At 40.9% G+C, this 12417-nt stretch overlaps 1 protein-coding gene across 1 annotated transcript; it reads left to right on the top strand.

The window, feature by feature from the left end:
- The first annotated feature begins 4558 nt into the window (after positions 1–4558).
- On the top strand, positions 4559–12005 carry LOC124144313 (26S proteasome regulatory subunit 4). The gene is made up of 12 exons (XM_046513661.2): positions 4559–4654; positions 6688–6744; positions 7171–7267; positions 7565–7689; positions 8505–8690; positions 9129–9257; positions 9374–9470; positions 9885–9973; positions 10140–10240; positions 10541–10637; positions 11014–11223; positions 11801–12005. The coding sequence occupies exons 1-12, from the start codon at positions 4574–4576 to the stop codon at positions 11933–11935; spliced, it is 1404 nt and encodes a 467-aa protein (XP_046369617.2). The 5' UTR covers positions 4559–4573; the 3' UTR covers positions 11936–12005.
- The last annotated feature ends 412 nt before the right edge of the window (positions 12006–12417 follow it).

Here is a 12417-nt window from a genome sequence, read left to right as displayed (position 1 = left end):
GGATCGTGCAATATATTCTGCTTTTGGAAGATATTTCTTTTGATTATGGAAAATTTTTGTTGTTTCTTTTGCCCCTCTGCGAGAAGATGTGACAAACCCTCCATGTTGTGTCATTTACATCGATTTCTCTAAATTATGGGTACTTGGTATTCAGAGCAACATATGTAATATCTGTGTAAGGAAAACGAACATAAACGGGCAGGTCAGAATGGAATATATAATATATTGTTGTGCCAAGGCATATACACCGAAAGGGGTGTACTGTCGATGGGATATTGTGTTGACTGTAGAGCCCTTGTATCTTTCATTTAGACAAGGTTGTCAAAGTTCACTAACACTACCTCCAAATGGTTTGTCAAATCTTCAAGCAGAAAGGTATTAGTAGAAGAGTAAACTATGTGACTGGAAGTAAGTTTGACGAGAAGAAAAACATACTCCCAAAATTTTAATTATATTTACCATAGTTGAGAAAGATTAAATCTGTGGAACAGTGAGCCAAATAATTGAAAAACTAAATCATGTTTACTACAGAACTACTGATGAATCCATCACAGAACTTCCACTTACGATTATTTACAGACCGACGTCATACAGCTGGAATATTGGCAACAAACAGGATCAGTAGACTCACTTCAGCAGTACCCTACATGATCACTAGACTCGTTTCAGCATTACCCCTACAGGATCAGTTGACTCGCTTCAGCATTACACCTACAGGATCGGTAGACTCGCTTCAACAGTACCCTACATTATCAGTAGACTCCCTTGAGCAGTACCCCTACAGGATCGGTATACTCGCTTCAGTATTACCCCTACATGATCAGTAGACTCGCTTCAGCAATACCCTACATGATCAGTAGACTCACTTTAGCATTACCCCTACATGATCAGTATACTCACTTCAGCAGTACCCTACATGATCAGTAGACTGGTGTCTGCAGTACCCCTACATGATCAGTAGACTCGCTTCAACATTACCCCTACATGATCAATAGACTCACTTCAGCAATACCCTACATAATCAGTAAACTCGCTTCAGCAGGACCACTGCATTCTACAGGTTGGCGATGGTGTAACGAGGAACGCTGTAGTACTTCTGACCCGTCTTTTCCATCATGATGACAACAGCTGTCCCAAGTTAAGGCCTAGATGGGGAAGTAGAGGAATCGTCTGATGCGTCGCAATGGTGAGGTGAGGTGAAATTGGGCTTAACGTCGCGTCCAAGATTATTGCACTTATATAGCGACATGCATGCACGTGTGTGTGTGTGTGACTGCTTGTACTAGTCCGGACCGATGCCGATTTATAGTGCACATGCGTTCCCCTATTTCTTGCCCTATAAAAATCCACCCAGATCGGATAACATTAATTCATTATTGAATTGCTACCACGTGCCAAGATTGACAAGAAATCAGCGACACAAGCCCTTGGACGATTGCAAGCTGGACAAACCGCCCGGCAAGTAGCCAATGCATTTCAAGTCCACGTAAGGACCATATACAGGCTCCAGCAACGGTGCCGGACCACCAACACTACAGATGACCGACCTCGTAGTGGAAGACCAAGGGTCACCACCCGACCTGAGGATCGTCAGATTGCGCGACAGCATGTTCAAGATCGCTTTATTACTGCTGCGGAAATTGCTCGACAGACCATGGGGACACACCAGCGACAAATTAGTGCGGACATCATGCGTCGACGATTGACGAGCAGACACCTCCACTGTCACAGGCCACACCGAGGACCCATTCTCCACCACGTCATCGTGGGGACCGTCTTCAGTGGGCAACACAGCACCAGCAGCGTGGAAGTCCTCTTCTCAGACGAGAGCCGTTACTGTATCTCAACAGCAGATGGCAGAGAGAGAGTCTTGCGACGCCGAGGGGGAGGGGGAGGGGGGGGGGGGGGGGGGGGGGGGGACGTTTTTCGGATGCTTGTGTTGTTGAGAGAGACTCGTGGGGTGGTCCGAGCATCATGGTGCGGGGTGGAATTGCATGGTCTTGCACAGAGGGTCGGCCCAGTGGTCTTCCAGAACATCGGTCCAGGGAGAGGCAATGGTGTCACAGCAGCTCGGTACATTGATCAAGTCTTGTGACCACACATCATTCCTCATTTTGGCACGTCGCAGCAACTACGAGTGTCCGCATGATAACGCCCGTAACCACACTGCGAGAGCAACAAGAGACTTCCTCCAGCAGAATGGCATCAGAACCATGCAGTGGCCTGCCCTCAGTCCCGATTTAAATCCCATTGAGCACCTATGGAACGAGATTCAAAGATGGCTGAATGACGTCCGACCAAGGCAGACAACTGCAGCTGAACTGAGTCAGGCGTTCCTCAGAGTGTGGGCTCAAGTGCCTATGGCCTTCATCAACCGCCTCATCTATTCCATGTATCGACGTTGCACGGCAGTCATCAATGCACATGGCGGACACACGAGATACTGACTTGTGATGCCATTTTCTGAGAGACTAGTGTTTTGTTTCACTTTAAGAAAATTTGACACTTTAATTTCAACCTTGATGATCAATTTTGCCAAGTTTCATCTTTTTAATATGTCTCTAAGTATGTTTACAGTGTTTGGACAAATAAGGTTTCTCATATTATCTATCCATGGTGACGTTTCTTTTGCGGTTCAGTATATGTTAATTAATTATAACTTCGACTTCTTACAACGCCAAATTGCCCCGGGTGACATCGTCTTCTTCGGGACGTAGGTGTATCCTTCAGGGTCGACCAACTTAGACTTCCTTCTCTTGCTGGCACTTGCGATGATCTTGAAGTCGGTGGGGTCGACGTGACGTGGTTCCACTATCTCTGGATCTGGGTGTACCAAGGAATATTCTTGGCCTAAATAGAACATGCAGTCTATGGTGTCGTCTCCAGACAACGGATCGTGGGGCGTCGGTTCTCCATTAAGTCGGCGGAGATGGAGATTGGTGTCGGTTGGAGGTCTGGCAAGGGGGAAAACATGCACGACAGACGTGTCCATTCCAAAGTCATCAGACGTTGGTAGCTTTCCTGTAGTCTTTACGACTAATTCCTGCACAAGGGGTTCGATACTGCCACTTGTCACACTTGTCACAAGCTATGTACAGCCCAATCTCATTAAAATCAGATCTTAGTTCTCGCTACCGCTAAACAAAGATCTGAGGACATCCCATTAAGGGTCACGTCACAACCTTTCATCCGACCAGTCAGAGCGTCGCTTCCCAGATCATGAAAGTGACAGTCGGAAAGTGATTTCTAATCGTGCAGCCTCGAAAACTTTAAAACGGGGTATTCCGAACGATAGTTACGGGCTTCAAATTTTTAAGCGAGAATTTGTCAAAATATGTTTCGAAGCGTAGTCGCCAATTTGAAATTGGCGCCGCGATTCGCTGTGCAGAGTTGCGTCCCTTGGGCACGCCAGAAACCTATGATTGTGGGTTCGAATCCCGGTTCACCCCGATTATGTTTCCAGGTTTGTCAGCACCATACCCGTGCTCGTCGGTTTTACCGAAGTGGTAAACGTCCGAGACCTGCTTCACTTCGGGCTTTCCTCCCACATTAAGCTGACACGCCGCGATATAACTGGGATACTGTTCAAAGCGGCGTTAAACCCAACTCACTCACTCACTCTCACGAAATCCACTCACTCACGATAGATACTGATTGTCAAATCGTAAAATCTCTTCACGCTAATCAACGTGATTACTATACTCACTCCACATACTGCATGATAGGTGTTCACGTCTTAAATCAAGAATAATAACTGACAAAATTGTTTTCATCGAGTTGTTACTGCTCGTGATGGAGAATATTTTGGAGTACATCAAGACCGGTTGTGCTGTGTTCAACATTACATGTATTTCTTATGGATTTTATTCACATTGCAAATCATATATATTTTTTCATCATTTGAACAAACGATAAATTCTCCTGTTGAATTCACTTCGCCCAAGCATAATGGCACAGGAAGATAGTAAAAATGATAAACACTATATTTTGAAAACAATGCTTTATTGTTAATAAATTGTGAAACATATTTACTTTTGATTAAAAGTTATAAATTACGTTCATGAAAAGTTATTACAAATAATTTATTTCAAAGTACATACTCTTCGGATGTAATTTCTGTAAGTCTCTGCAATTCTTCCTTGACTTCGGTATCTGACCGGAGGCAGTAAACCGATCAGTCTGGCCCATGGTCGCACGACCGCACGTTATTTTTTCCCGCAAAGTTATAGAAAGATCTAGCCGAGAGCCGCGATGGAGTACTGCAGTGATTGTAGGGTCATGTCTTGACTGTAGGTCCCCATCGCGGCTCTGGGCTAAGAAAGATCTAGCGTCAGAAGTCAGTGTTCAGGTGGTTCGTACGGCCTGTACACTGACTTCTGACTCTAGATCTAGAACAGAATTACTAATTTACTAGCTTTAGACAGGGATCTTGCGAGATCCGAGTTGTATGCAACTATGCCGTGTGAATTCTGAATTGCACACAGCCTCAGTCCCTACAACTAATTGTAAACAATAAGTTGTATCAACTAGTTGTACCGTGTGAATGCCTCTTTAGCCTGTGTGAACTTTAGGTATGAGAGTTATCCCTACTGTGTTATTTTCGATAGGTGGCGCTTGTTTGCGTCGGCGCAGACCTTCGTATCCTGTAAAAATGGTGAGACATGGAATGATTCTTGTGATATATTTTGTTTTCAGTTTCCATTGCTCATAAATTTGTTTATTTATCATCATATATGACGTACAGGACACTTTATCTAAGTTGACTGAATACACACTATGGGCATATAACCTAATTTTTTCTTTCATCTCATAGTCAGAGCCTCGTAAGCATTATTTGCTGAATCACAACGAGGTTTGTCTCCTATTTTCGTGGGCATTTTAACATACAAAAGTCTAGGGTTTAAAAATAAGATTATTTACTGGCCACAGGGACTACTACCCGGCCCAAGTACCCTAAAAGTCCCACAGCTTATTATGGTCTATCAGTTCTTCAGTATTCTCAGAACAAAATCCCACTAAATCGATTGCTAAATAATATAGGTCCTATTGGATAAACAAGCTTGTCCGTCCAACATGTTGCAGACGTGAGTTTTTTCTTGAAATTCTTGTTAAATTAGGATTTGGGACAACTATACTGGGTACTGACATTTTTTTCACTGATTGTTTACATGTATAAGATATCACGGAGAGCAATGTTGTTGATGAGATGTTGATGTCCACTTTTTTATGTTTGGATTGATATTCAATTTAGAGATACCATACAAACGCCAGCGGAGTAATTTTTCTGTCTTTTTTTTAGCTTTATCACACTGTTTTTTAAAATAGTACGGGGCCCATGAACATGATGAAGATCCGGTGTATAATAGGTCTTCAGCAACCCATGCTTGCCGTAAAAGGCGACTGCAACTAACAGGATCAGGTGGTCAGACTCCCTGAGTTGGTTGATGCATGTCATCGATCCTAATTGCGAGGATTGATGCTCATGATGTCAAACAATGATTTGCCTGGCCCAGACTCAATTATTTACAGACCGCCGTCATATAGCTGGAATGTTGCTGAGTACGACATTAAACAACAACCAAAATGAAATAGTGTGGCTTGTATGTATGGCTTCATTACTAGGGTCAATCATGTGTACCCATGCTTCACATACGTAATGGCCTAACAAAAATGTTGCAGCGAAAACAAGCATCATGGCATTGTACTTTTAACGTTACTCTTTTTCGCATGAAATTATGCTTTTTTTACCCCTCTGATTGCTCCAAAGCTTCAATTAGGCTTGGCATCTCTTGGTGTTGATAGGGGTCATGTCAATTAAGCGGGTCATACATTTTAGCATAAATCACATTTGCAGTGATGTTATTGTTCACATCGTAACAGTATTGATAGTTTTTTGGGGGGTATCAATTTATTTTCCCCCAATGGGTCCAGTTTGTTTGGTATTTTTACACCCATTAGTAGACAGGCGACTTCTAATTTGTAGGTGTTTGTGCGCCACCCCAAGTGCGTAATATATCACATAAATGCATGATATACATGTCTAGATTTACAATAATTAAGATGTAGCACCTCTTTTTATATATGTATTATTCACTTCAGTAGACATGGTAAAGTTCATATATGGGTGATGCATGCACTCAATCCGTAAATAAAGATGTGTTAACATGGTAAAGAAATACATGTCAGGTATGGATGCAGGCTGAGATGGCTACACTTGGTATTTATGTCGAGTTTTATTGTAGTATTGTGTTTTGGAAATATTTAATGCATATTTGTACACATGCCTCGGCAGTGGTATACTAAAAGACGTTATAAGATGGTATTTGTTACCCTGTCTGGCACCCAGCTTTAGGGGTTAAAACAAGTCAGTATGTGTCTTTATTGGGGTATTCATTTTAAACTGTAGCATGGTATCTCAGTGGGCTAGCACTATAACATGGGCTTTAGCCCGGACTAGTACAAGCAGCCACACACACTTGCATGCACATCGCTATATACACTGATATAAGCATGATAAGTGCAATAATCTTGAACACAATCTTAAACCCCATTCCACCTCACCTTCTACACAAGCAACTAAATATTAATTGAGCTGTGGTTATTTGCTTTACATTAATACACAGCTCTCCTGTCTTTTATCATGTTTATATACAATACCTTGTGAAAGTGTAATTTCTTCTATTGCAGGGTCAGAAGCAGTCTGGTGGAAGCGGTGGACAAGGTGGTGATAAGTCTGATGACAAGGTATTTTGCTTTGATCGTTGATCATGATCAGTTTTGATATTTGTACACATAGTTCTGGAATAGGAACATGACGAAAAATAAATGCTGAGTGATCCATGACTAGCAAAAAGACTTTTTATTAAGTTAACATGATTAACATGATTTAGTACAAATACTGATGGTAATTATCAGTTTTACCTTTTGGCATTGTGTGTAAAAGAAAGAACAAGCACTTCTAGACAATTTATTCAACTGTGACATAGGACTTCTGGTTGTCTTTCAAATGTGTTTTGCGTAATGTTGCCAACTCTTGGGTATGTGCTAGAACTTTTATGGAGCTGTAATATGTATGTACAGTAATAAAGCAACAGCAAACATTTGGTTCCTTGTTTTTGTGGAATGCATGTAAAGAGTAGCATTTGTCATGTTTGTATCTGTATTTTTCAGGATAAGAAAAGGAAGTATGAGCCTCCAGTTCCAACTCGTGTAGGCAAGAAGAAGAGGAAAGCAAAGGGCCCTGATGCCGCAACCAAACTTCCACAAGGTGCGTATCCAATCTGGTCTCATATTGTCAACCAGACATTTGCTAGATTATAAGATATCATTATCAGAACAGCTCCCTCTTCTTTTGCTTGCCGTGGAGCCAGGTTAAATCAAGAGGTCAGACTCAGTGACTTAGTTGATTGCATGTCATATACTCATCAGTTTGAGACATTGCTCATAATTTCAAGCTCTGGTTTGTGTGGTCCAGACTCAATTATGTTCAGATAAAGTTGGGATATTGTTGAATCATTCATTATATTTGTAATTGCTAACTCACTCATTTTGATTTCTTATTCAGTAACCCCCCACACAAGATGTCGACTAAAGTTATTAAAGCTAGAACGAATCAAAGACTACTTACTGATGGAAGAAGAATTCATCAAGAACCAGGAAAGACTGAAGCCACAAGAAGAGAAACATGAGGTAAGTTTCACTGGCAGTGCTTCTATTCTTCACCAATACTTTTACTTTAGTGGATAGAACAATTTAGCATAAACAGTCTGTGCCTAAAGCATTTGAGTCCACAAGACCAAACTTACCCTTAGGCTTATGCATCGTTTTCAGTATTTTTTACATTTTACTTTACTCAGACCGGTGAAGATCCGGATCCGGGTTAGAAATGATCTTCAGTATTATGAGGTGACTATGCTTGTTGCAAGAGGCGACTATGCTTGTTGCAAGAGGCGACTGGTGGGATCGGGTGGTTAGGCTCGCTGACTTGTATTGTGCATGTCATCATATCCCGGTTGCTAAGATCCCGGTTGCATATGATTGATTGTCTGGTCCAGACTCGGATTATTTACAGACCACCGTCATACAACTGGAATACTGCTGAGTGTGGTGTTAAGCAACAAATCCGGGTTAGAAATGATCTTCAGTATTATGAGGCGACTATGCTTGGTGCAAGAGGCGACTATGCTTGGTGCAAGAGGCGACTGGCGGGATCGGGTGGTTAGGCTCGCTGACTTGTATTGTGCATGTCATCATATCCCGGTTGCTAAGATCCCGGTTGCATATGATTGATTGTCTGGTCCAGACTCGGATTATTTACAGACCACCGTCATACAACTGGAATACTGCTGAGTGTGGTGTTAAGCAACAAAGAAACAAGAACTTTACTCTAGTGACAAAAGTTACAAACTGCATAAGTTCTTTGTCAGTACTTCTGGTTGTAAATGTAGTTAACTAGGATATGAAAAGTGTAATGTTTATTCTAGTTTTTCTGATTGTGATTTCAGGAAGAGAGATCAAAGGTTGATGAGCTGCGTGGTTCTCCAATGTCAGTGGGCAACCTGGAGGAGATCATTGATGACAACCACGCTATTGTATCCACGTCAGTTGGCAGTGAGCACTATGTCAGCATCCTCTCCTTTGTTGATAAAGATCAGCTGGAACCAGGATGTTCAGTCTTGCTCAATCATAAGGTAAACAATATTACTGAAGCTTGTCACTAGACTTTGCAGGATTCATTTTCTTCATTTGAGAAACACATTGTTAACCATTAACATTGTCAGTTATTTATCTTCCGACTTGACAGACTTGTCGTTTAAGGTATTAAATGCAGTTATTTGGGATTTATTCCCAAAACAATATGAGAATACTGCCTCTTTCCATTATAATCGTGTTAAAAATGCCCAGGTCACATTAACTGGCACATGACTATAATCATGTCCATAATAAGACCTTGTCGAACTGGTCTGCAATTTCAGAGTTATGTTTCGACTGGACTAATAAGTCTATACATAGTCAAATCAAAAAAGCATAATTTAATGTATGTAACGTTACCATTAACATAAGCATGAAGGTTTGTTGAAATTTGGAGAACTTTGGGCTGCAAGTGTTGCCATTCCTGTGTCTGCCAGGTACATGCTGTGGTGGGAGTGTTGTCAGATGACACTGACCCTATGGTGACTGTCATGAAGCTGGAGAAAGCTCCTCAAGAAACATATGCGGACATTGGTGGGCTTGATAACCAGATACAAGAAATCAAGGTATTCACACACTTTCATTTATTCCTTTCAGAAGTGGATTGTCACTGATTCTTTAATAACAATGGTATGAATTTGTATTGTTAAAGGTTCTTGATCAAATGTTTCCCGTATTGCAGGAGTCAGTTGAACTGCCCTTAACCCACCCTGAATACTATGAAGAGATGGGCATAAAGCCTCCAAAGGGAGTCATTTTGTACGGCCCACCTGGGACAGGTATGTCATGTAAATAAATCTGTACTTTAAACAACACACTCTGATGTACAAGGAATGAAAACTGAGTACAAATGTAACAGGGTAACCTGTTTCAAGCTGTTGCTAGAAACAAGTCCGATTTCTTCTTTGAAATACTCATAATAACAAAAAGCTGTCAAGGGAGAAAGTTATTGTTACAATTGTTTTGTACTTACCCTTAAAGAGTGTGTAGCCTTATTATTTGGCAGTCCCTGCACATTTGTTTCAAGTCAGTCAAGAAACCATTTTGTCATTCTGCTGCTTTGACTAAACATGGGTACATAGGGAAACATTGTCTCCATGTAAGATGTGTGTACAATGATGTAGGGCAATAAGCACCTATGGACAAGTACATGTACTGAAGGTTATGTTTTGGAATATTTTGTACATTTTCAGGTAAAACTTTGCTAGCCAAAGCTGTTGCCAATCAGACTTCTGCTACCTTCCTGCGAGTTGTTGGATCTGAACTTATACAAAAATATTTGGTAAGTAAAGCAGTCTTTTAGTATTTTGCCATTAGTGTGGAGCGTTTGTCTAGTAGTTAAAGTTTGTATTAAGAAGGGTTGCTGCTAAGCTAATCAATCTTCTTCGTCAGCTGCAAGAAGAGACATCTAGTCAAATACTTAAGTTCGTTCGTTGTCATTGTTCCAGGGAGATGGACCAAAACTTGTTCGAGAGCTCTTCAGGGTTGCAGAGGAACATGCCCCATCTATAGTATTTATTGATGAGATTGATGCTATTGGAACTAAGAGGTAGGTCGAACTATGCTTGACAGGACTTATGTTGTGTTTGTTTCATCTGTCTGCATTTGTCACTTAAATGAGCAAGAATTTGGAGGGGCGGTTTGGTAGCCTAGTGGGTACAATGTGTGAAGTCCATTTCTGGTGTGCCTCACCTTGAATCAATATTTGCTGGAATTTTGACAAAAGTTGCGTAAACAATACTGTGTGTAATACATTGGATTAATTTCAATGTCTAAATAATCAAAGTATTACTAGACGTGCATTGGTGGCATTGCATGGTATTTAGTGAGATCTGTGGAACTGTTCCAGGTACGACTCTAACTCTGGGGGCGAGAGAGAAATCCAGAGAACTATGTTGGAGCTGCTGAATCAACTTGATGGTTTTGACTCCAGAGGTGATGTCAAGGTATGTGATAACTGATTGTTAAATCAGTTGACCTTTGACATGATTAACATTGTATAAGTTCACTCAAAATTATGGAAATCTGTGTTCTCTGTTACAGTTTTCATGAGTGTTTGTTGATTTGAGCTCCCAGGTGTTTATTATAGGGACTATAAAACAAGTAACTTTCTCATATAGATTCTCTCACAAGACTTTGTTTCTATATAAAATCTTCTCAACTACTTCATTATGAACAGCTGTTTACAAGATAAAATTTCTGATGCAGTATTAAACAATATCCAGTCACCCATTGAACTAGTTACTATTGAAGCTGCAAACTCAAATACTATAAGATATTTTTTCACATGAATCTTCATTTGTCACCCACTGTGTGTTACAGGTGGTAATGGCTACAAATCGTATTGAGACTCTGGATCCAGCTCTGATTCGTCCTGGTCGTATTGATCGTAAGATCGAGTTCCCACTCCCTGATGAGAAGACAAAGAGGAGGATTTTCACCATCCACACTAGCCGCATGACCCTCGCTGGTGATGTCAACATAGATGACTATGTCATGGCTAAAGATGACCTGTCAGGGGCTGATATCAAGGTTGGTATAACTGCATGTTTTTGACATAAACATTAACATAAACATAAACCTTACCTATGTATAACTTTCCCAGCTACCTGGGACCCTATCGAGTGCTGAGCCTGTGGTCATGAGTTACAGTGGAGCAATTTTTTCTTTTAGTTCAAGGTTAAAATAGCTCCATGTATGTCATGAGAGCTGACTTAAATCAGAATCAAAGCCAAGAGGATTCAGGCTGATTTTGTGCCTTTAAAGCCTAGCAAGTCCAGGCTGATTTTGTGTCATTATTCACCAACAGTGTGGATAGTTGCTCTGGCTGTTGACCACTAGTTTCCCTGGAGACATGCTCTAATATTTATAGTACACCGTGATGTAGTTGGAATATTGCTCACTAGACATAAAGTAACCTTCATTCACTCACTTTCTGTCTAGTTGCATATTTGAGTTAATTCAAACACCATGCTGACCAAGCATGTATTGTGTTTCTGCCAAATTTAAATGCACCTTCATTTCCATAAAGACACAGACAAATATTACACTAATAATTAAATATAGACTTTCCTGTAGCTGCTGGCTAACTTGCCATGTCATGTTCCAGGCTATCTGCACTGAAGGTGGTTTGCTGGCTCTGAGAGAGAGGAGAATGAAAGTAACAGCAGAGGACTTCAAGAAAGCCAAGGAGAATGTTTTGTACAGGAAGAATGAGGGCACCCCAGAGGGCCTATACCTGTGATGTGTCAATGTATTCATGTGTATGTATTGTACTGAGTGGGATGTCACTCAACATAAACATTATCATCAAATATATTCTTTGTTATCTTTGCCTGATTAACATTGGAGAGTTGAATAAGAAGCCATGGGTTTGATTTCCTACATTGGTACAGTTTGTCAAGGGATTGGGTACTGTTCATCAGTCAAGTTTGTTTCCAGGCAGCCTATTCAAGAAGCTGCCTTTGCTAAGACTTACAGCCTATATTACAATTACATTTGTCATAAGAGCTAATTCTTGAAGCTGTCTTAAACCTATCGCAAAATTATCTCTCTTACCAAACAAATTAGCTAAGACAGTGAGCTCTTTTGAACGGAAGTAATGAGCTTTGTGTTTCCCAATGACGTCATCGATTTTTCAGGGAATTCTCCAGATTGAAATTATATAATTTCCTTTCATCAAATTTCATATAACTTTTGAAGATAAACAATTAAACCCCTATTGAA

The sequence above is a fragment of the Haliotis rufescens genome, unplaced genomic scaffold, assembly GCF_023055435.1.
Source record: "Haliotis rufescens isolate VD_foot unplaced genomic scaffold, xgHalRufe1.0.p SCAF_82, whole genome shotgun sequence".
In the NCBI taxonomy this organism is placed as follows: Eukaryota; Metazoa; Mollusca; class Gastropoda; order Lepetellida; family Haliotidae; genus Haliotis; species Haliotis rufescens.
This window is presented reverse-complemented; position numbering and strand designations above follow the sequence as displayed.